This window comes from Halichoeres trimaculatus, unplaced genomic scaffold (assembly GCF_033239565.1).
Source record: "Halichoeres trimaculatus isolate MK-OKI-2021-1 unplaced genomic scaffold, fHalTri1.1 fHalTri1_scaffold_20, whole genome shotgun sequence".
In the NCBI taxonomy this organism is placed as follows: domain Eukaryota; kingdom Metazoa; phylum Chordata; class Actinopteri; order Labriformes; family Labridae; genus Halichoeres; species Halichoeres trimaculatus.
In genome coordinates this window covers 16242026-16266255 of record NW_027437198.1, presented here as the reverse complement: position 1 = coordinate 16266255, position 24230 = coordinate 16242026, and the positions used below count along the sequence as shown (strand labels likewise).

The 24230-nt window shown below is 40.8% G+C and overlaps 1 protein-coding gene across 4 annotated transcripts in view; it reads left to right on the top strand.

The window, feature by feature from the left end:
• grin2aa (glutamate receptor, ionotropic, N-methyl D-aspartate 2A, a) overlaps positions 1–24230 on the top strand; it is a 176062-nt gene that overhangs the window by 20580 nt on the left and 131252 nt on the right. For 2 of the 4 annotated variants that reach the window (XM_074695980.1, XM_074695979.1), the window contains exon 2: positions 9185–9676. In XM_074695980.1, the coding sequence (XP_074552081.1) occupies positions 9188–9676 (489 nt within the window). In that variant the 5' untranslated portion in view covers positions 9185–9187. Of the gene's footprint in view, positions 1–3315; positions 3449–9178; positions 9677–24230 lie in introns of those variants that run through there. The other 2 variants (XM_074695981.1, XM_074695978.1) reach the window with 2 other exon arrangements.

The following is a 24230-nucleotide window of genomic DNA, read 5'->3' as shown; positions in this document are numbered from 1 at the left end:
GTTGGAAGAAGCTGAAAGCTAATATTTCTGTTAGCTAGAAAGACTTATACGGTGAATAGATAAATAAACTTGATTCTAACATTATTCTTGCTTGGAATTTGCTTACAAGCTAACAAAATGGTCCACGATCCAGAGTGCTAGCAGTAGCTTTATCACAGGCTATGTAGCAAGGGGTTATTAAGTGTTGTTTTTATTGCTTGATGTCCCTATGTGTCTTCACCATTAAATGTAATATTCATTACTCGTTAGTGAAAAGTGGTTTAGTGTTAAAAATTAAAGGTTAGGGGCGCTGTGAGCTTAGTGGTTCCAGCATGACCCACATGTAGAGGCTTTAATGCTCGTCACACAGTCTCCACTATTTGCTGCATGTCTTCCCCAACATTTCCTGTCTCTCTACAGCTGTCTTGACCAATAAAAGCCAAAATATTTCAAAAATAACATTAGACTACCCTTTAGTCTTTTTCAAACGGCTGTTGTGTGAATGTCGTTAATTGTCAAATGAGAAAGTGATTTTAAACTCCATTTTAGCTGCACTTGGTATCATTGACAGTGTGGAGTTTGACTGGTGCTCAATCTTCTTTATTTTTTCACCGTGAAACTAAAAACATACAAACATCAGTAAAAAAAATAAAAATCATTTATTATTACAAAGTTAAAATATGAAACAAACAGTGTCACAATCCTAAATCATACACTGAGGTATAAAAAAAAAAATAAAAAAAAATCAACAAACAAAAAAAAACCAAACAACAAAAAAACCCTCATACATTTGCCTCAGTTCGTTTGCAAACTTGACTAGACTGGACCCATTTCTTTGGTTATCACTACTTGTTGATTAACAAAATACAAACAGAAAACAAAATTCATTCAAATAGAATTACACAAGCCAAAAAACAAACAACCAAGAACCAAAGATTAATACTGTTTACCCTTTGCTTGAGATTTCCCCTACGCACAAGCCTACACTCCCTGCCTTCAAACGAAAGTTGGCGTGTGATGACACACCCGGCTTTTACACAAGTTCCTGGGCATGCCACCCAATCAAGACGCATTAAAGGCAGCAAAATTGTCTGTGGCCACTTACACTCCCACCAAATTATGTTTGAATTTAAATTGTGTAGTCAGCAAAATTAAATCATACAAGATAAGAGCTCAATGAATTCGTCAAAAACCACAATAACAACATAAAACAAAACAACTTCAACCAACAGTAGGTTTGATGTCTGTTATGAGTGATCTGCTCCAGAACTGTTCTGTTACGTACCACACTATACGCCATCATTTTGTTGCATACATTGCTTCTCTGTTAGAGTTGCCAGGGGGTGGAAAAGCAATCTCGGACTTCATAAATATCAAATAATTTGGAGATAAAGGTTCAAGTGATGTTGGATCATTAATGGTGTTAACATTCAAAGGGCGACTGTTAACAACGGCCATTGCTTTGTAGAAAAGAGTTCTGGGAGAATTGTCATCTGAAACTCTTGGACACTGAGAAATTGCTACACTGAGTACATTACAGCAAGTGCAGATTTGTCGTTCCCAAACACCACTTGTATGACTTGCTCAAGGTGGATTGTAGACAAACTCACACTGCTTTTCTGCCAGAAAAGCATCAATTGCGTCAACTTCAGATTGCTTAAATCCCTCTTAAAATTCATTGTTGGCTTCAGTGAAGTTTGTTCTTTGGTCACAATCCAGTTGAGACACTGCTGAAACATCTCAATGAAAGCATCTGGGGACAGATCATCCAACATTTCAACATGTTCTGCTTAAAGAGGGGAAGAGAGGCATGTAAAGATTAGTCCATATCGTTTGATCTGTTTGTGACCAGTTTTGGCAACAAATGGACAAAAACAGCCCATTTCACAGAATTCAAAAGAGGCTGAAGCTTCACAATTTTCAACAGGGAGACCATGCGCTTCTGGCTTCAAACAAAACAAAACAAAAGTTGGCATGTGACGACACACCTGGCTTTGGTACAAGTTCTGGTACGTGCCACCAAACCAAGGAGCATTTAAGGCAGGGAAATTGCTGGTGGCCACTTACATCCATAGAAAGACTTTTCTGCACAGATACTATTTGAGTTTTGAGCCTTTGATATAGAAGTCTGTTTGTATGTGTGTGTGTGTGTGTGTGTGTGTATGTGTGTGTATGTGAGCCACTATTTTGGATGTGCCTGCCAAACATCATTAACTGCTCTGAAGCCAACAAACAGTAGCCTTTGTGTGACGACCAACTGCCCCAATCCTATTTAGAAAAAGGGTGCTCCTTCTTTCTCACTCTCTTTTTTTTTTCTCAATTTACTCCCTTTTTCTCTCACCCTGCTTTGCCTTCACTTCATCTGCCCATTTCCGTCTTCCTTTGTTCATTTCCCTGCTCCTCTTCTCTGCCTGAAACCCCCTCTGTGATGCTGCAGGGTTGAGTCAAGTATAGAGAAAGAGAGCGTGAGTGAAAAACACTCTTTTGTTAGTCAGATTTCCACACCAGCCTTTGGAACTGAGAGATAATCTTGTCAACAATGAAGTCCCCTGCTACTATAAATACTGTAATGCGCCAAATTGGTACCAGTTGGACTCTTTCATAGTGTGTTTTTTTCATGCACTATTAGTGTAGCTACATACGGAAGTTGTGTGTACTGTTTTTGAGGTGGAGGAGGAGGATACTGCAGCACTGTACTTATGAAAACACAGGTAGGCATCATATTGGAAAAAAAGCCTAAACTCCTGCCTATACAGTATGTGCTGAGTACATTTGGAGGCATTTATATAACAGTATTGAGCTTGTGTTTTTCAGCTCCTCTGCACAGATTTGCCAGACTGTGTGGGTTGCCTAACTCAACTATAACCTCCAAAAACTGCTGATGGAAAGTGTTTTTCGAACAGTCTGATGGTCCAGCTGTATCAGGAAGGAACTTGAACATATTCACATGACAATAGCAGCAGCAAAACAAACAAAAACAACAACAACAAAAAAAGCAGAAGATGCTTGTCCAACAAGAAGGTGTTTTTCTGTATCAGTCTGCTCCACTTGAATCAGGCACATGTGGAAAATTCAAAAAGTGTTGGCAGAGAAGTTGCACTAACTATGAATCTTATTACACCATAACTTCTGTTACATCCTGAAATGTCAATTTTCTGTAGTTACCAACCTCCTGTTTCTTGTTTTTTTGTTGAAGCTCACCCACGTCTCTAATTCCACATCTCTTTACTTCCTGTTCCCTGTGTTTCCCACCCCCTGATTACCTTAATATGTCTCACCTGTGTCTTGTTAACCTCACTTTTTGTGTGGATTCAAGCTCAGCCCTCCTTCCCGTCTGTTCCACTTTATTTTTGTCAGCACCTCCTCAAGTTTCTTTCATCGTTTCTGACCGGTGTTTGATTTCTCAGCCTCTTGATTTGGATACTGACTGACCACCTGTGCGCTGAAATCTGAACTTCGATCATTTCCTGTGAGTCCAGCATTTTGATAACATTCTTGGTTCTGTCTTAAATCCACAGTCTATGAACTTAAAGCTACAGTCAGGAGTTTTTAGATGATCATAAAACAGATGGAAGTGAACACTAATGTCTCTTTACGACTGATCAAGGCAGCTGCTTGAGGTAGATAAAGACCAAGGGATGAAGTGCACATTTTCTACACTTTTCATATCAGATATTCACAGTGAGTGACATATTTGATTGTTAAAAATTTTATTTTCTTGTACACGACAAAATCAGCAAAGAAACAAGTGGTAAAATCCACATAAGGCAATAAAAGTTCCTCATGAAAGCTTTGATAATGAACCACCATGCTCTTAAAAGGCATGATTAGACCAAATAAGGATGCAAGGCTGTTAGAAAGTGTTTTCACTACATATCCCAGCATGCCTTGCCCAGGAAAATGGCTACTCGAGATGCACAGAGAATTTCTAATCATGCCAGGTTGTTATCAGATGGTCCATATCAGGGACAAAGCTTTAGCTTTACTGTCCTCTTCAGTATTTTATACTGTTATCATGTATCCCAGCAGGCTTTGCAGAACCAGTGGATGTTTGCAGTGCACCAAGAGTGGGGTCGCTTTTTGCATTAGGTGACTCCACACCCCTATAACACCCCTTATAGAAAAACTCCAGTATGGGATATCTTCTCTCTGCACTTTATACTGCTGTCTTGGAGGCACTGGTGGTCAGTACTTTAAAGAAAGTTCCCCTCGTTCCACTTAGAAGTAAATTTTATCAAAACTAAATGATTGCATCAGCAAACCTTCACGTCGTCCTGCAGCTTTTGGGTAAATAAATCTGACAGCTTTCTGACAGAGACACTAAGAATCCATTAGACGGTGGTCTTCTTTCTGCACTGAATGGACTGAGATTTGGATGATTCATTCCCAAGACTGTTCTAACAGCGTTTCTGCTCAGTTGCGCAGTGGGGACAAGCAGTCCTGTTCTTGTTTAAGAAAAAAAAAAAAGAAAAGAAAAACAAAACACAGGATGACACAGTGAGCTCACATGCATTATTCAGCTCACAATGGAGTCGCAATTTTGTTACAGAGTCACTAGGTATGACAAATCCTAGCTTACAGAATATAACACAAAACTATAATTTTAGATGTATGCTTTGGAGCAAGCAGTGATTTCAAACTATTCCAACATGTAGTGACAAGAAAACAACTCCTACTACTACCACTAGAAAAGATTCTTGTTTTGGTGCTTAAGTAAAGTTTGTTACAAAAACCCTGAATGCCAACTAAGCAGCAGCTGGTAGATGTGGGCGGTGCACAAAATATTGCTTTGCAACTTTTTGGCAAAAGAAAAATCATTGGATTTGGACAACACACTAGTGTCAGTTAGGATAAGTACTGGGGCTGAGACAATATGCTATTCTCGTGATTCGATTCTGTTACGATTTTTGGGGTGCCGATTCAATTTGATTGCGATTCTTTGTTGTTAATGATTTTTGCAATTTTTAGTTTGCTTTAACACCAGACCAAGGGAAAAAGTTAAATGATGATGATGATAATGTTTACAGACTATATCAGGAGCTATATTTTCCCATAAAATGCACATCACGTGAGTCAGAGAGAAGCATTTCACCTTCTGCTGGAGGAAAGTGGTACCTTTTTTCCAATCCAGTTTATAAACCAAGACTCAAATGAAAAATTTGAATTTGAAAAAAAAAAGAATCCCGATTTTGATATTGTCTAACAAAAAATCCCGATATTCTGATTTTTGATTTTTTTTCTCTCGCCCATTATAAGTAAAAGGCAGGCTAAATACACATCTTGCACCTTTAAATAAGTGATTTATAAGAAGACACTAACTGACTTCTTCTCCTGCCTTCACTCTGCTGTTTTGACACTTATGTAAATATCTGAACGCTGCAAACAAAACCAGTTCTTCACCATCTTGTGATCTCAATGATCAAATCTATACTAGTTTCAACCTCCGACTGATAAACGGCATCTCCCCTTCATCCATCATGCCTCAGCCAGCTCTGCACCGACACAAAAACACACGGTCCTGTCAGTGAATCCATAAATCGTCAGCTGTACACATGGACACATTATGTAGCCATATGTTTTACGCCCTTGTGATTCGCTCACGCTCTACTGTCCAGCACACCTGCTCGTACATCTTACGCCTGATGATAAACCTACAGACCCGCTCGCTGACTCAATGTTTAATGCTCCCTGAACATTACATCCAAGGAGGTCCAGTGAGAGTTATCTCTGTCAGGAGACCGAGGGGGGTGAGGGGGCTATGATTTGTATCTGATGTCACCGTGATCCCTGCTCTGGTTGGTGCGGAGTAACAGCTGCCGCCTTCTGAGCTCCGACTTTGTCACTGTCTCATATTTACGTGTTTACTAAAACAGTTTTTTTTCAGCCCAAACCCCTCTAAGCACACACACTTACACACTCTGCCTCTTTCCACAACACTCCACCTTGCTTTCTAAGACCTTAAGTGCTATCGGCAGCAATATATCACCGCTTAATCTTCATCTGTTGTCTTTAGCCTTTATGTAATCTGTCTCTTACTTACTTCCAGGATAAGAATTTACTCGGTGTGTGTGTTTGTGTGTGTGTGTGTGACTGCTTTGTCTATGCATCATTTAAACATTAGAGTAAAGAAATACTCAAAAATCATCAACATGCTCTGATGTTTGTGTCTTTTGCGCCCTTTCTCGGTTAAATTATTCAGATCTTCTTTTTTTATTGCAGAGGATGTTTGTGATTCAGTTTCATGCCAGTTCATTCCATAAAATTCTATTATTGTTAAGCCTGCAAATTGGTGACTCTTCTATTAGGCATGGATTCAAAATTATGAGCAACACCTGGCATGCATTAGCTTTAGAGCTTCACATTTGAGAGTCAGCCCAAAACATTTCAGTAAATCCATCAGGGACATAATAATATTAAGCCTTGTCTGTAGGTAAGAGGGTTTTTTTTTTAAAACAGTTTTTTTTCTCTGCAGTTATTGTTACAGACACACATAGACAGAAGGTCAGTAACAACAAAGGTTTGCAAAAACTTTTGCAAGACTTTTTGTCATTGTGTGGACACAAAGCAACTGTGTTGGGAAACTTTTATGTACCGGTGCACAGCAATCATTGTTTGTTTATTGTTCTTGTGCGTGCACTACGATTTTGAGCTAACTCAGCAGCAGCTCATGGTAAGCACACTACAACTATAGTAGAAGATCCACAATGACCAATTCTAAGAATTAAGATGCCAATTTACCAAAATACAATCAAAAAAGAGTATACTTGCAAAAAGAAGTCGCTAATGTTTGAACATAGTTGTACATTTCTGAGAATAATGATGTGCCTTTTAAAACTGGAATCCAAATAAGTATTTATGTCTCATTTCTGGTAAAATGATCATAGTAGGCCTAATTTGAGCCACATTCTCTTGACAAATCCAGAAAAAAAATGTTCAATTTTAAGGTGTTAAGGGACAAAAATGACTGCTGAATAGCCAGTCTGACAGATGGACTTTACTTGAAACAACTACTACTGTAACGCACTTCTCATCAGGATCTCTAGCAAGAGCCTGCAGAGGTTCCAATACATCCAGAACTCTGCAGCTAGGATCCTGATGAGAGTGTGGAAACATGATCACATCACCCCCATTCTTCAGTCACTCCACTGGCTTCCCGTCTCCACCAGGACTGAGTGCAAGGTTTCCCTCATTACACACCAGTGCATCTATGAACATGCCCTTTCCTACCTCAAAGAACTTATCCATCCACAGATCACAACACGCTCCCTCCGCTCCACCCACTCAAACCTCCTTCAAACACCACGAACCAGGTTGAGGACTATGGGTGATAGGGCCTTCTGTGCCGCTGCCCCATGTCTCTGAAATGCCCTCCCTGACACCCTCGGTGCCACAAATTCCACTGACTGTTTCAAAAAGGGGCTAAAAACATTCCTTAGGAAAGCTTTAAGCCTGAGTTAACTGTCTTATTGCCCCCTTTTATCTTCTTGTCTTTTCTAATTTATTCTTCTCTGTCTTTATGAAGTTGTAGCACTTTGAGATTCTTCGATAAAAAGGGCTTTACCAATAAAATGTATTATTATTATTAATAAGAAAAAAGAACTTACTAGAACTTACCTACTTTAGTATTACAGTGCAGGCTTTCATATCTGCTAGAAAAGCCTCACCATGAGCTGCTGCTGATAGAGAAAGATCTTTGCAATACTTTCTCTCTGTTTGTTTTTACAAATTTTACTAACAATCCAATTTTTTCTGGATGCTGTAACTGGTGAGTCAATGTGACAAAAAGGCGATCAAGGGAGACAGGAAGTTGGCAAAGATACGTCTACTGGCTTTCATAATAAAACAAAAACTGCCATAACAGTAACTTATTTAGCTTGACTACAGCAACAAACAAACCTCAACAAGTTTGAGGTTTTAAAGTCCAAACAAAAATAAGGAGAGACTCCTTAATGGATTGGGAAGTGTAGGAACTCCTCATTCTTGCGACTCCAGCTGCCTTGTTTCCTGCGAAGTGCTGGACTGAACACACAGCCGGTATGAGTTGACATGCTGTCAACACACAGTGGAGGGGAGCGTGATCAGAGATGCATCTGCTGTATTTGAGCAATAATACGACTGGGCCTAGGATCAGTTCAGCAGCCTTTTGTTGGTTATTGAAGACAAAAACCTTAATCACATCTTCAATCTCATCTATACAAACCTGGATAGACAGGCCTCGAGTGATATCAAGGCATGAGTGTGGACACTTCTTTGGTAACATGTTTTACTCTTTAAAGGAAAAGCACTGGAGTCCCTGTTTTATTAAATCTAGCTTCCTAGAAAAAAAAAAAAAGATACTTCATGTTGTTACACTGTTTCCTGTGAAACATGCTCGTCTTGCCAAGTGCCTAGTTTCTAGGAAACCAGACTTGTTGGAACTTTCTGCCACAACAATTGTCTCTCTTTGTCTTCTTCGTTAATATGGAGGATTCTAATACTGGATGGATTAATAAAAGATTTTTGACATACCTCAGTCTGGAAATGGTGGATTGAACACCCGATAGATTGGTGTTGCTTCAGTGTCGGTTTAGCATGTGACAAAACAAAACAAAGGATCTACTATTTTGATGCCTTAAAACAATCAGTTATTTGTTCCAGGACGGCTTTCTTACTTGTGCACTTATGATGGGACATTAAGAAATTAACAATTAACAAATGCAAAAACAGACTGAATAAAACTCTCCAGGCAGGAAATGTGAGAGCACTGTTGGCACACAAATGTTCAGCAGAGTTAGTTTGTTGCTGTCAGTCACAGCGCCCCCTTACAAGTGAAAATCAATGTAAGCTGTGGGTTGATATTACACCTGTACACAGTTTAAATGGCTGCCAGCCTCCTCCAAACAGAACAGCTTGCTCCTGAATCATCTGATGCGAGCAGTCGTGACCATAAAGAATATACTTGTCATCTTCTCTTTCACAGAGTCCTCTGCAACTTTCTCTCAAGGCCGACTCCCTCCCCACAAGGTTTATGTGTTTAATAACCTCACTGAGAAGAAGTGGATCAAAAAAAAAGAGATTCTACCTGGATGAGTGGCCTTCAAAAGCAGCGCATTAACAATTTATCTCCTATCTTTTTTCTCTCCACCATCATCTTCCCCTCTCATCTCTCTCCCATCTCCTCCCTTTTTGATCTCTTTCTCCTCTTGCTCATCCTCATTCCATGCAGGGGATGAAGTGGTTCGGCAGTATGTCCCTCAGCAGCAAAAGGAGTAAGAGGAGGAGTAGAAGGAGCAGCACTTGTGGCAGTGATAGTGTGCTGCTGTCCCTGGCTCTCCTGGTGGCAGTGACCCTGATCGCTGATCCTGCGGCGGCTCAAAAGCAGCGAAGCAGTGGTGGCTCGGATAAAGTGCCCGTTTTGAACATTGCCGTGATACTGGGACGCACACGCTACATCTCAGACCGGGACATCCGGGCGTTGTGGAGCAAGGAGGACCCCATCGACGTCAACGTGGTGACGCTGCTGATCAATGAGACCGACCCGAAAAGTATCATCAACCACATGTGCGACCTGATGTCTGGGACTAAGATCCATGGCGTGGTGTTTGGGGATGGCACTGACCAGGAGGCCATCGCCCAGATTTTGGATTTTATTTCCTCACAGACGCTCATCCCCATCCTGGGAATCCACGGAGGCTCCTCCATGATCATGGCTGATAAGGTAAGGTGGTGCAGGTCAAATCTGTGTGTGTGTGGATGTTGAAGGATGAATGAGGTTGTGTTTTGGTGTGGAGACTTCTGCATGCTTGGTTTAACTGATTGAATGTGCAGAACTGATAGATTTAGTGATTACCTTTAAGTCGTTCTCCAATGGCTCCAGCTTTACCTCATACTGCAGTAGACACAAAGAAGAACCAGGTTAGCGCTGGTGAAAAAAGGTGGTGTGGAGGAAGCAGCAGGTAGGAGGGTTAGGTAAGTACCTGAAAAGGAGGGAACAGGTGGAGGAAGAAAGCGTTTAGAAAGCAGGTATCGAACTGAAGTAGAGCAAGAAGAAGAGATGACTGGTGAGATTTAGAAGGAGTGGGTGTTGAAGTTGTTTGCTAACAGTGACTGCGTGGTGAAGTGAACTTTAAAGGCTCTGAAGGTGCACAAGTCTTGGTTGGTTCTCATATTTCAACAGATTGAGCCTCCATACTGCAGATCCATGAGTGTGTTTAACTCTGACTATCTGTGCAGATGCCACATTTTGCACACATTTGTCGTCAAATGATTTCTAACTAGAGATGCAACTCTTGTGCTCAATCCAACACTTTGATGAGGGTGACTCTTTCTCCAAGTGTTGACCACACTTTGAGAAACCCTGGAGCTTTCTCCCGCAGCCAACTGCCACAAGTGTGCTCTTGACTTTTCCTTGACTCTTCTGAAGAGGATAAATAATATTTCTCTAAACCCTTCTTTTTCTTCTTGATCCGCCAGTGCCAGAAAATCACAAATCTTTAGCTCCAGTGGCACTGAAAGAAAAGCATTCCTCTTTCTTATTTCATGCTATAAAGCAATCTCTCTCCAGACGCTCCTGCAGATTTTCCCACCAATCCAGCCCTGTTTTCTGAGAAGAAATATCCGAATGGAGGTCACTTTTGGTCCTATGTGAAGTAAATATGCTAATGGATTTAAGTTATTGTGGTGGCTCCTTGTGGATCTATTATGCAGTACCTTTAAAAGGAGGGAGAGGAGAGGAGAGAGGGAGGAGGTGAGAGGAGGAAGTGGGGATATGAAGGGGTGAGGGATAATCCCTCAGTTTGACCAAAGGCGAGGCTGAGTGGAAGGGAATTACAGAATGTCCTGATTGGCACCTGCCACACGCCACCTTTTCAGCAGCACACACACACACACACACACACACACACACACACACACACACACACACACACACACACACACACACACACACACACACACACACACACATACACACATGCACGCGCAACTCCTGTCCCCTGTCAGGTAGTGTCATTGAAACAGCAGCAATTCAGCTTCTTGACAGCCAGAGTGTTTCCTCTGCAGGAACAGATGAGGGGAAAATAATCCACTTTAAAGCGCTCGAGCCACCACTTTGTGATCTCTTTGTTTTCTCTCCCTCTTTCACTTCTTTCCTCTGTGCTCATCTGTCTATCTGTGCTAGCTTTAAATCTTTATCTCAAGGTTTTTTTGGGACCTTCATCAAAATGGTTCTCATGAAAACTCAGGCAGAAGAACAGCATGTGTTACTTTCACTGAAGAAGAACTCTACCTGTCAAATATATCATTTTGTTAAACCAAGATCAGTTGCTACTGTGACATTTTTATGATCCTAAACTTATTCTTAAGGACATTTGGGGGATGCAGCGTTTTCCCCTTGATAACAGTTAATTTACTGTGTATCTGAGGACTCCTAAGAGGATTAGCATCATGGGTTTTCTAATAATAAATCAAATAGAATCTAAGATCCAAGCAAGAGATCAGATCAAGGCCGAAGATGTAAAATTTTGAGGTCATATCTATCAAAACACGCCAACCAGAAATTGAAACACACACTCTGACCACTGCAGAGCTGCAGCTTAATCTTATTTAATGTGATTTGCGAAATAATAGCTGTCATACAATTTAACTTAGTCGTAAAAAAGGCGGTAAGTGATTGTTTTTACTGCCAATTAAATTCCCAATTATATTTTCCATTCTGTTCTCACTCTGTCAGGAAACAGAGGAAAGAGCTGACCAGTTAATCCAACACTAATGGGACTTCTTCATAGAGCTGCTTTTCATCCAATCACCAGTTCATAAACCAGGCACTAAATCACTAAAAATAATTGGAAGGAAAACCTGACTTTAATGTCAATTTTATATCTTTGAGGGATTTCATTATCAAGTAGAAGGGGGGGATAATTCAGATACTTCAAATTTTAATTTACCGACAAATTCTAAGTGTCCCTATTAATCTCAAATTACACAATTTACCTCTGAGTCCTCCTCAACAGCTCAACAGTTTTCTAGAACTTCTAGACTGCCGACTGTACGTAAAAATGGATGACACGCTTCTGTCTCAAGAGTGAAACCAAAGCACAAGATCTTCACCAGACTCGATTTAGTGATGTCATCACCTCCCCTCAAAAATCAGCTTCCCCCCTTATTGACAGGCCTCCAGAGGGCCTGTCAATCAACCCTCTTCACTAACATGTTTGACTCTTGGTTCCGTGTGCCACGCGTTTCGTGTGTCAGCGCTGCATGTGCTTTGTTACAGCTACAGTTAAACATAGTTTAACACATAAACTGCCCCTGTAGTTTCAGTAAGTAGCATAAATCTCCATGATTCAAACACCAAAACTAATACCACTTTTGATCCTGCACAGACATGACCTTGTAAACGCATATTTCTTTCTTCAGCTCTCAGAGTCTCTCCGTGTGTTACAGGTTACGCTAACACGCTGTTTCAGAGAACATGATCGTATCAGTGATAAAATTTAAATTCAACTGTTAAAACAGCAATGGTTTCTCTAATTTTTATTGCACTGAAATATAGCTTATTAGACATGTATGATGAGTCAGATCTTTTATTTAATAGTTGCTCTATAAATCCAGAGATGTGGAGAAATGATGACCACATTGCCGTTATGTCAGCAGCTGAATACGGCGAACTGCCTTTCCTTTTTGAAGTCTTCAGAATAAAAGTCAGATCACAGCATTGGGTCATTGTTGCTTCGCAAACTCACGCATGCACATTAAAATAATATTGGTGATGGTTGAATAAAACTCAATAATCTTATATCATAATCATTATCTGATCTTTTGCATCATAGCTTTTGATTTTTAGAATTATTAAATGGGCAGCGTTTTCAGTCAGAAACATGAAAAAAATCTAGTGATTTGCAGGCAAGGGAATGTGCCACATCAAATTACCAGAGGTCCCCATGCAGTATTCATCCCAGTCTGCAAAACAAATGCTTTGGTATTATGAAACTACCAAACTACTAGCAACACTTTCACACGAAACAAGAAAAAAAAGTGGCTTACTGTGATACCATCAAAATCTAAAAAAAAAAAAAAGAAAAAAAAAAGGGGATGTAATTTTTTGTCACATACCGGCCAGCCCTTCATGACACATCGATCGGTCGGGGTGTGATGTTCAACCTGACTTTCCAAATTAAAAGCCTGTGGACACACTGACACTCCTACTTTGGCTTCACTTTGGGAGATCTGTTGTGCCGTTCATGTTTTTATACAGTCTGTGCGCCGTACATGTCACTCATCACTCTTATATTCTAAGTCTGCAGAAAATGGTTGTGATGGTATTATCCAAGTACAACAGTTTAATGTGTTTTAAGAGGTGTGTGTGTGTCTCCATTCCAAACAGTGATGAGGATTCTTGTCCTCCTCTGGATCCTGTCTTCGTAAGGTTTACACGGTGGTTTACACTCTTTTTAAGTTTATATAACTCCTCAGCTTGTGTAGGTTCAGGTTTAAACGGTTACCCTCTGAAGTATTAGTCCCTCCGCTGCCTTGTTCCTTGCAGATTTTCTTAAATCCCCATGTGAAATATGAGGAGAAGCTTCGCCTCCAATGATTACGCCTCGTAAGACCCTTGGTGTGTTTGTCTATTCATGATTATAGTTGTGTGTGCTCAGACGTGTGAACTGTCCCTGCGTTTGCTTTGATGCCTCAGCATGCAACGAGGAACTTTGAGAGTGTCTTCCTTTGCTTTTTGTTGAGGCTAAATCTCTTGGTGCTGAAGACTTTCAATGAAAGCCACTTTTACGCCAACCTCTGGAGACTGCCACATTTTTTTACGCCTCATATTTTCTCCAGTGTCTCCTTTTCTTCATCTGTTTTATATTCTGAGCGTCTTTCGTCCCTTTTCGCCATCTCAATCTGCCCCTTCATCTTTCATTCTTGCTTGTTAATTAGATAAATGTTGCGGCATCGCTCTGCGTTAGTCCCATCCATACTCTTGGCCCTTTGTTGAATAATGCATCACTTTCCTGTATCGAAAAGAATACATTATTGATTAAGGAAAGAGATGTCTTCTCTCGCTGCATTCTCAGCAATTCAGCTTGAAGATAGCATCCCGGCAGCTCCTTAAAACTGGGTGGGAGGAAGAAATGTTTCAGTCTGTAGGATTCTGCAGATTCTCTTCTCTTACCTTACTCTTGTTCCATTTCCAGGATTTAACTCTCATGTTAAACAGTTATTGACTTCTTCCGTAATAAATCCTGGGAACGTGACCATGTTGGTCTCTAACAATATCCACTTTGTGTTACTTAAACCTCTTTCAGTATTTGTTATTCGAAACATGCAGTGAGTCTGCTCTCATTGGCTGCTGCAGCTGTTTTCATTCTCTCCTTTTCTCGAACACGCCACTAAGATTAAACTGTGGTCTGTCTGCACCAGATGTGTTGACAGCAGCGATGGGAGATGCCCCACTCAGCCTCCTGAAGACTAAAACAAACACTTCACGACACAAGAAATCCTGAAATCTGTTCAAGTAGGTTAAAAATAGTGCAGCCCCATTAGTGTTTCTCTGAATAGACAAATGTACATGCATGTTTGTGTTTATGCCCCTGCAGAGTGATGTCTTTACTGACGCGCGCGCACACACACACACTCACACACACACACACACACACACACACACACACACACACACACACACACACACACACACACACACACACACACACACACACACACACACACACACACACAAAGGTTTACACTTGAAATCAGATTTCATCCCTTGAGCGTCTTGAGCAAATGACACTTCATTTACATGGGCCGATTAATTATTCAGTGATTCAAACAAACTAATGAATATGATTAATGTGTGTGACGCTACACACATTTCATACAGCTATATTTACAGTTAAGCGTTCCAGCATTCCCGGTTTATTCCTCTGGAATGCTGAGTTGTTTTTTAAACAGAAGTTAAATTTGATATTTTTTTTTTACTTTTTTTAGGAATATATAACAATGAAAAACTCACAAATGATTCTTATTTGTGATTAATGCCGTGTAGTATAGCAGTAAAGCTTGGTAAATATGTTGTGATACATGTCTATTAAACAGGGGGTATTGTGCTTTTTTTGAGTAATTTTTTGTCCCTATGGTGCACCCCTAGTTGCTTTTTATTATTAACTGCTAAGAAAAGTCACTTTTGTATTCACACTAGTGTCTTAGAAAACCCTTATTTCAGCCTCTGTCTAACCTGCTACAATTTAGCTGCTGTCTCTTTAAGGCTCCCTGCTCCACAAACCCCCTTCCCTCTGATTGGCCAGCCCTCTGATTGGCCAGCCCTCTGAAGACCTGTCAGAGGCTGCGCTATAGGCAGACCTTAATAGTTGAGGCCCGGTCTTCAATGTGTCATAAACCTGATAAGGGATCCTTATGTGATGACCTCATAATTTCACCAAGTCTTGTGAAGATCTTCATGAAAAGCTTGTGCTACTTTCGGAACAGAAACATATAAAACATATGAATAAGAAACTGTTTGAATATCAGCACACGTTTGGTCCGAACATCTAGTATTGTTACTTTATATATATTTTTCAAGATATGGGAATTCAAAATACACAATCATCAAAGTCCCTTCAAGCTCTTTCTCTGTGATCTTGTAAATGTATCATTCTCTAGAAAAAAGGTCACCTCTATTCCTATGCCTGATTGTAATCCAGGATCTAAAATCAGGTTATCTGTCCCAAAATACTTTTTTTTGGACGTTTTTTTGATGTTTTTTTGGACATTTTTTTTTCACAGCAACTGGTGCTAGTGCTCATGGAAAATCTAGTCTTCAACCTTTTATTGGACAGTTCTCACGGCCCCTTTAGGCACACTTTTTCAATATTGTTTGGTAGTCAAACTGGCCTGTAATGATTGACACAGCTCTTCATTGATTAGCATGCTTATGTGGGAATTTTTTCAAATTTAGAAAAAAAAACTCAAACAGAAAAAAAGAAAAGGCTGTCTGAGTAGACTTGAACTTAAGTCTGACCTTTGACCGGGCAGATAATCAGTCATGATTTGGTGCCTCGTGTGACCAATCGGAGTGGGCCTTCACCACGCTCTGAGTCCGTCCCTGACTGACTGGACTTTCATAATAGTGAAAACAAAAAGCCTTTATCAGCCTCCTGCTCAATGTTTCCATTTAATTAATTGAGTTAAAACGATGACGCACGGTCGCACATCCAGCACAAACACACTCACACACCCAGGCTGTGGGTTTTTTTTATGTAATTTATTGATCCATAATGGTGAGACTGATCAATGTGTGCTGGGGTAGTGAAGAGTGTTTTCTGATCACGCATATTGATGAACTTCATCACTTCATGTATACATGTTCCACTGTGTACGTATGTTTTGGAAGTAAAAAAAAACACACTCCATGTAAGTGTCAGCAGTCATGTAACTGATGCAAACATATGTGAGTGTGTGTGTTTGTGTGTTACTGTGATCAAAGGACATTATTCATCCATCCCTGTTGTTGTCTCCCCTCAGGCAGTAGAATTACACACACACACACACAAAAACGCACACACACACAGGCACTCAGATGTTTGTCACTCTCTGCTCTTGTCAAATCAAAATGAGTGGGCGGGACTAAGAGAGATAAATAGAGAGGATAGAAATAACATTTCATGACATTGTTTATGAGTTCGTACGATTACAGAGCGGAGATGTTTGTTTTTGTTTGTCTGAAATCAAACTGTCATTTAACCGCAGGGCACTCTGTGTGGTCACACACCTCTGCGCAAAAAACATACACAACTGTAAATGTGTGTGTTTCAATATTTTGCTCACAAAGGCAGTGTGCATTTGTGTAAAACTGGCTGTGTGTGTCTGTGTGTGTGTGTGTGTGTGTGTGTGTGGGCTCAGACTACGATAATGACATCCGATCACCTCAGAGAGACTCCCTGGCAGATTCCACTTCACCATTTTCTATTTGTTGTTTGTATTAAAGTGTCTGTTATAGAAAGCGCATACATACGCATATGTGTGTAAGCTGCTCCTGCATGTTGGAGTGTGTGTGTTATTCCGATAGAAAGATGCAGCTGTCTTGCAGATGAGGAATGGCCTCGCGCTTCTCAAAGGGAATCGATTAATATGTGGAGGAAATAGAGCTGTTAGCGCTTTGTGTGAGTATATTTCCCCACTTTTCTCCATCGTCATCCTTTTCTTTTGGCTTTTCCCTCTAGGTTTCTGTCCTGGAGTGAGGAAAGTTTTATTTTGTGCTACAAAGTTTTGAAGTTGCCCCTTCATTCTTTCTGCATCCCTGCACTCACTCTTCCTCTTTCTCTCTGTCTGTGTGTCCTCGCCTAGCTCCCTTTCCTTCCATCTCTTCGTTTGCATCACTCCTTCCCTCTGTCTTCCAGCTTTGGCCTCAGGAACAGCAGCAATGCAGAGATTGCACCCACACACACACACACGCACGCGGAAAGATAGACGTTACACAAGCTGGAGGATGTTTGCAGAGAGGAATGCGTTTTGAGAGTGTAAACTGCAGCCAGGTGGACGTGCAGGTCAGGAGCTGTAAAAGCTATTTTCTGTAATAAAATCAGCTGAACGAGGAGCCCTGGCACGGTAAAAACAAATGTTATGACCCATACTGCACAGAGCGTCTCTTCCACTTTAAATTAGCTGACAAATACCTTAGATGATGGACACTGTGTTTTGTCGCGGCTCAGTGGGAGGATAAATTGGTTTTGATGTAGTTCTTGTTTTGTCGTTTACTTTATTTTTTAAAGGCATTGTGTTTTAAAGGTTTTTTGTTTCAAAGGGGACTTTTATTTGGCAGTTATCAAAACAGAGCTGAAGCTGGAGGTGTCAGCACAGCAGCACTGACCATAAATTGTATAAAACATGGAAGTAGTCTGAGTTTTTTTTTTTTTTTTTAGAGGGGGGAATCTGATGGTGATGATGGCAGTAAAATCCTACATTTCAATCAATCTTGACACAGGCAAAGAGGCAGGCCTTCACCCCTCTGGTGAAGGTTTGTAACAGGGGTTCCCAAAGTTTACTATGCCAAGGCCCCCCAAACAGCATTTGCTTCTGGCCAGAGACCCCCTTTGTTTCAAAATATATAAAGAAATGTCAACTTTAATAATGTATTTTCAAACTTTAATTCACTTTTAAATCATTATAACATTTGTTTAAAACGTGAAATTATTAACAAACAAAAGCCAGACTCCCACAAGAAGGTTGTTGCAAAAGAGACAAGGTATTTCAGGGCTCTGTCAGCCAAGGTAAGAAATTCTTTTCTTGCATGTAGCCAGTAGTTAGACAGAAGAAGAGCCTCAAAGTTCAGTTCAGTTTTTTAGATAGCATAATTATCAGCACCAACTGCCAGGTCAACACAGATCATGACATCGTCATGCTAAAGTTGCAGTTGTCACACAAGGTGCGGATTGATACAATCATAGACTGTAAAAAAAATGGACATCCGCTTGCTCGGATCAAAGTGAGGTCTCCACAAAAACTGCTCCCCCTGGTGGCTGGCTGCAGCATAGGTCAAAAATTCTGGTTTTTCAGCCATTCCAGATGGGCTGTGGTCAAACATAAAAAAATATTACTCCTCGTAGAAATGTTTCTCACGCCCGATTGTTGTGGTGATTTGAAGATGACATTGGCTGTCTTGTATTCAAGTCATCTTTTTAGTGAATAGTTTTGTTTTCATTAGTTATAAGAGGTTAACAAGAGGCTTTACGTAACGTTTAACGATGATTGACAGCTGCGGTTCTTGTGTTTTTTTTTTCAGGGATTTTAAAATATGTTGGGAGGTAGAGTCAAGAAGTGATTAGACACTCGAAAGAAAAAAAAAAATCATTTTTGTCAACCAGCTCCACTCAGATTCTCCCAGAATCCCTGACAGTCTCTACTGCGAAGACTCTGGCTGCAATTGCTGCCAATGGCTGCACCATTTTGGCTTCAAAACCGTACAATGGGAAATAGCAGAGCCACACTGTCCATTTATATACAAGTCTATAGGTACAATCCAAGACATGTAAACCAAGCACTTCACGCTTTGCATGTTCAGAGAAAATGGTCACAAAACCCCCCGGATATAATTACAAATATTTTTTTTACAAAATGAATAATTAGATTCTATTTTTTCCCTTCCCTCCAATTTTTTGAGGAACCCCTTGGACTCCCTGGCAGCACCCCCAGGGGGCCATGGCCCCCACTTTGAAAACCACTGGCTTCAAAATGAAGCATTAGCATAATTTTTTTCTTGTGGAAGTTTCCTGAAACCAATATCGGAGCTAAGCTAAGGGGTACAGAGTTACACACAGGTGTGCTTGAGAACCAATTTTGCAATCCCTCTTTTTTTGGCGTTATTGTCTTTGTTTAGGCTATTTATTGGGCTTTTATGGGTTAGGAGAGTACAATGAACAGTGGAGGAAACAGGGCGAGAGCCAGGGGTCACATGCAGGAAAGAATAGAATAGAATAGAATAGAAAATACTTTATTTATCCCCGAGGGGAAATTCAGGAGTCACCGCAGCATTTAAGAAAACAAAAGTAAGAAAGAGTATAGAAAGTGCAAAAAAAAGTCCATAAGAAATTAGATGACGACATCCCGTCCACCACTCGTCCACCACTCTCCAGCCCAGCCAGTCTCCACCTCCACAGGGTCCAGGACTGAGCCTTCCCGGAAGTCTGTTCAGTCTCTGTCTCCTGGATCCTGTCTGCTCACAGCAGGCGAAGCTCCTCTAATGTGTCGCCGGCGTCCGATGTCAGCTCCGTCGGCCACGTCCGTGAACAGCACGATGCCGCTGGGTTAGCACAGCTAGCTCGTCCATCCCCCGAAACTAGATCCCACGTTACCAACAACGATGGATGAAGGACAGGTCCACGTCGTCACCTCCCAGCTCACATCCGAGAACCAGCACCTCGTCCTCACCTCCTCCTCCTCAGCTCGAGGGAAATCATCAAGCCCTACACTAGTTAGCATTTACAAGCTACAGGCTGCTAACTGCTAATTTTGCATGTAAACAATGCAGCCATGGTTACATGTAGGATCTCCAGACAAACACAGGAGAAAAGTAGTAAAAAATATCGCCGAAGCCACACAAAGTTTGGTGTCCGTGACCGACAATGAACCATACAAAGTGATGATCCACTCCAAATACAAAGATGACGAAAAAGAGACAAAAAATTACAAGAAACGGACAAAGACGAGAGAGCTGCTGCAACAGGCAGCTACTTGGGTAGCGCCTAGCAGAGGCCACAGGTTTGATCCAAACCCAGACCACCTGCACGGGGATTAACCCCACAGAGCACTACTGAGACCACTAGGCTAACTGCGCTTCTTCCTGCTTTATTTCAAGCTAGATAGTACTGTTTTCTAAAATCATTAAACAACTTGTGTCCCAAAACATGCTTTGCTGGTGAAAAAAGAGAGAAATATGTGACTCTTCCATGCAACATCTCTTAAATATAGAAGTTTGTGCAGCGTCTTGGTGCAGATCTTAATATCTACACTCTCTTTGTTACATCGCAATCAACCATCCACACCTGGTTCACCTGTTGAGAGAATGAAATCAGGTGAAACTTTTTCAGTAGGCGTTGTGTTACTGAGTCATCTTTATTAAACGCGCTGTTGATTAAGATTGTTGAACTTGCGCAGGCAGAGAGAAACAGGAAGGGGCGGGGCAGGACAAGCCTGGGTGTTCTGGATATTAAGAGATGAGCAGTGCAGCTGTGCGTGGATAATACAATTTAAGGTAGGCAACGTGAGCAGATTAAAGCAGTAAAATGACTCTGAGGGTAGAGCTTGGTCCAGGTGAGATATAACTTAATCTTATATAACTGAGGTCACATGGTGCTGGATGTGTCATGGTCAGATCAGTGTGGTGACGCAAGCTGAAACCAAATCTGAAGCAGAAAGGAAATTGGAGCTTGTTTGTGTTTTTCCAAAAAGATGGTCCTCCTTATTATAAAGTTATCCCCACAGTTTGTTGACTGATGCTAGCCCCAGACAGCTGCACAGAGTATAAACTTCTTCCTCCTTTTTTTATTTCGTCTGCTGCTCCTTCCTCTTTTTTATTTCACTACCTTTTCTCCTCTTTTTTATGTAGAGGCTGCTCCTGCTGTGAGACATACTCTAATAACACCGAGGCCCCAGCTCAGTGGGCTTATGACAGCTGTGTGCAGGAATTGATCAGGCTCCTGTGTGGAGCATTTTCACACAGCGCTGCATCATTAGCATCCACTCAAACACTTTATTTGGCGCCATTATTAGCGTACATGTGTTTTTGTGTGTACACACTCGGACATGTTGTCACTCTACGAGGATAAACAAACATCAAGCTCGGGCTAATCCTCTCGACTGTTTGTCTTGTTGTGCTTTTGTGTATGAGTCACAGTCAAACTAATGTGTGAGCGTTTTTAAAGAGGCCGCGTCCGTCTCTTTTTTTTGTGTTTCTTGTTGATTAACCCAAGTGTCTCAGCAGCAAATTGAATTACTGATCTGCTCGACTCGACTCTTGTCAGCCGCCGTAAGCCGACAGAAATACCCCACAATAAATATATAACATAAGCTCGTTGACCGAGAGACTGAAGAGGCACGCAGGGAATAACACAGCTATCACAGCTTTGGAGGGGAGAATTTTGTCATCGCAGCTTAAGCCTGGCGACTGCATAGATAACACATGCATGCAGTCGCCGGCTGCAAGACTCCTCATTTCCCTACTTCTGTGTCACCAGGCATTTTTGCGTCAGAGTAGGAGTTGTAACATAAGCCCTTCAAAGACACTTAACGACACGTCTGCATGTTGGAAATGTCCGATTAAATTGTGAACGCTGTTTTTTAAGCTGCAGCACCTCCGAGGTTCTCTTCTGTACACACTGCAAGCTGCTTCATTATGAGTGACAGCCTCTTATTAAGCAGAAGCATCTTTCAGGAGGACGTGTCAGTCACAGTTACAGAGGAGGGAGAGAGGTAGAGATGTGAGGGAGAGGTGGTTTTCACGACTGGATTATCACCACCTACTGTCACTCACACTCCTCAGATAATATCAACTAACTGCCCCCAGAGACGCTGACCCGCTGCCTCTTTATGTTCACATGAATATTCATGGCACTAAACACATAGCTCTATTGATTTCATCCAGCCTGTCAATCACAGGGGAGTCTAAAGTGATTTTACAAAACATCTTCTCCCACTCTCCCTGTTCTGAAGCCTGCGGATAAATGTGACTAAACATGGAGGCCGCTCCCCAACAAGTCCTGTGGGTGCTTTTCACCGATAACAGAAGCCGGACACAAATAAATCATGAAGTCTTCTTCTTCTGTGTGATATTTATTTAAACATACTGAAATCTGGGCAGACTGCTCACTGCTTTTACCTGAATTAATCCTCAGTAAGAGCGAAACCTTTCGGCAGATTACGCTCATTAAGTCGTTTTCTTCAATTTGAGATCTTTCTGCAGCTTTTGATTTCAACACATCTGACATTTTTACCAACCCACTTTCTTGAAACTGCTGTCAAAGTTTTATCTTTTTTTTTTTTTGTTTGGCTTCGCCATAAGCATGCTGTATTAAAGCTCATGCAAGGAACTTCTGGTTTGTGTTGATTTTGGTGCCCCCTGTGGACAAAGCAGAAAAATGAAACTCATCAAGCTTTACTCAAATAATTAAACATTTCAGCCTCCATTGAGATTCAGTAAATCAGGTTTTTGGATAGCTAATTTCAATACCCCACCCCCACCCCCAGGGGCAGCAGGAGATTCATGCATTTAATTGGAAATATAAAAGATTGACCTTAAAGACAATGATCTACTTTTGTCATAGAGGTGCACTGATACTATTTTAATTCTTTTCACAGCCAACTGAAAAAACTCCACACAGAAGCTTTACGATGATTGATGTTGTATAATGAAAATTCAGTTGTCAAAAAACATGATTACTTCTAGGAAAAACACAAAAAACAGCACAGAGAACAGAAATTGGCAGCCTGTGTATCTCTTCTCTTAAATGCTTTTAAAACTTAAAGTTCTTTTAGGTAAGTTTTACTTTTTTCAAACAGAACAGATTTATATGAAACAGCATTTTGAGAATCCAGAAATTGGGAGGTGTGTTGATCCAATGTGGCTAAAACACAGACATGAGACAACGATTTACTGGGATTTTTTGTTTGACAATTTCAAACTAGGGATTCTTTGACGTTTTTTTTTTTAATTTAAATTCTTCATTTCAGTCTTTGTTTATAAACTGAATCGGAAAAAAGTTACCACTTTTCTCCAGCAGAGGGTGAAATGTTTCTCTCTGACTCATGTGATGTGCAATTTATGGGAAAATATGGCTCTTGATATAGTCTGTAGCCATCATCATCATCATCATTTAACTTTTTTCCCATGGTCTGGTGTTAAAAAAGCAAACTAAAAATCCATAAAATCGTTAATATCGAAGAATCGCAATTCAAATCGAATCGGCACCCCAAAAATTGTAATAGAATCAAATTGTGAGAATAACATTTTGTCCCAGCCCTAGTAAAGAGCACAACATTGTTAATCAGGAGATGACCCTGGCAGACTTGTATTTAAATCTGTTTTCATGTATCACGGCTTGATTAGGCTAAATGATACACACACATACACACCGTCTGACTTCAGCATCTTTGTTCTGTGATAATCAGTGCTGTCTTCACCAAAGCCTCGATTCTGCTCTGATTCTTCTCAGAACCACTGTGACGTCTTCCCTTTGAGCCGTTTTTTGAGTCTGAATTAAAATGCACCATGCGGGGAGGTCAGAAAACAGTCACTTGCTTTAAATTTGATGTAATTAGATGTGCTGCATCACAAAATGGAGCTCCCACTCCTCAAACTTTCTCCTTGGAAAAAAAAAAAAAAATCAACATAAAATGAGGGCAAAGATGATTAGAAGACACGTTAGAAACAGCAGTAAGCTTTTTAATTTTCAGAGGAAATCTTTAAATAGGTCATTAAAACAGGGAGAAAAAGACATCTTCGTCACATAAAAGGTCTCTAATCTTTTTTTTAAAAACATTTTTTCTTCTTCTCCTTGTTGCCTTATTTTCTTTTCTTTATCTCCTCTCATCTGTATTCCTCACCTTATCTCAAACAACTATCTGTCCTCCCTTCGCTCTTTCTTCTTCCATCGGGACGCTGTTAAGTGTTTGAAGATTGTAGGGCGAGATTTATCCTGTCGAAGGCATGTCGAAAGGAGTTGGCAACATTTGCAGCCTCCTCTCTCTGTCTCTGTCTCTTTTGCTACTGTCTTAAACAGCACTGC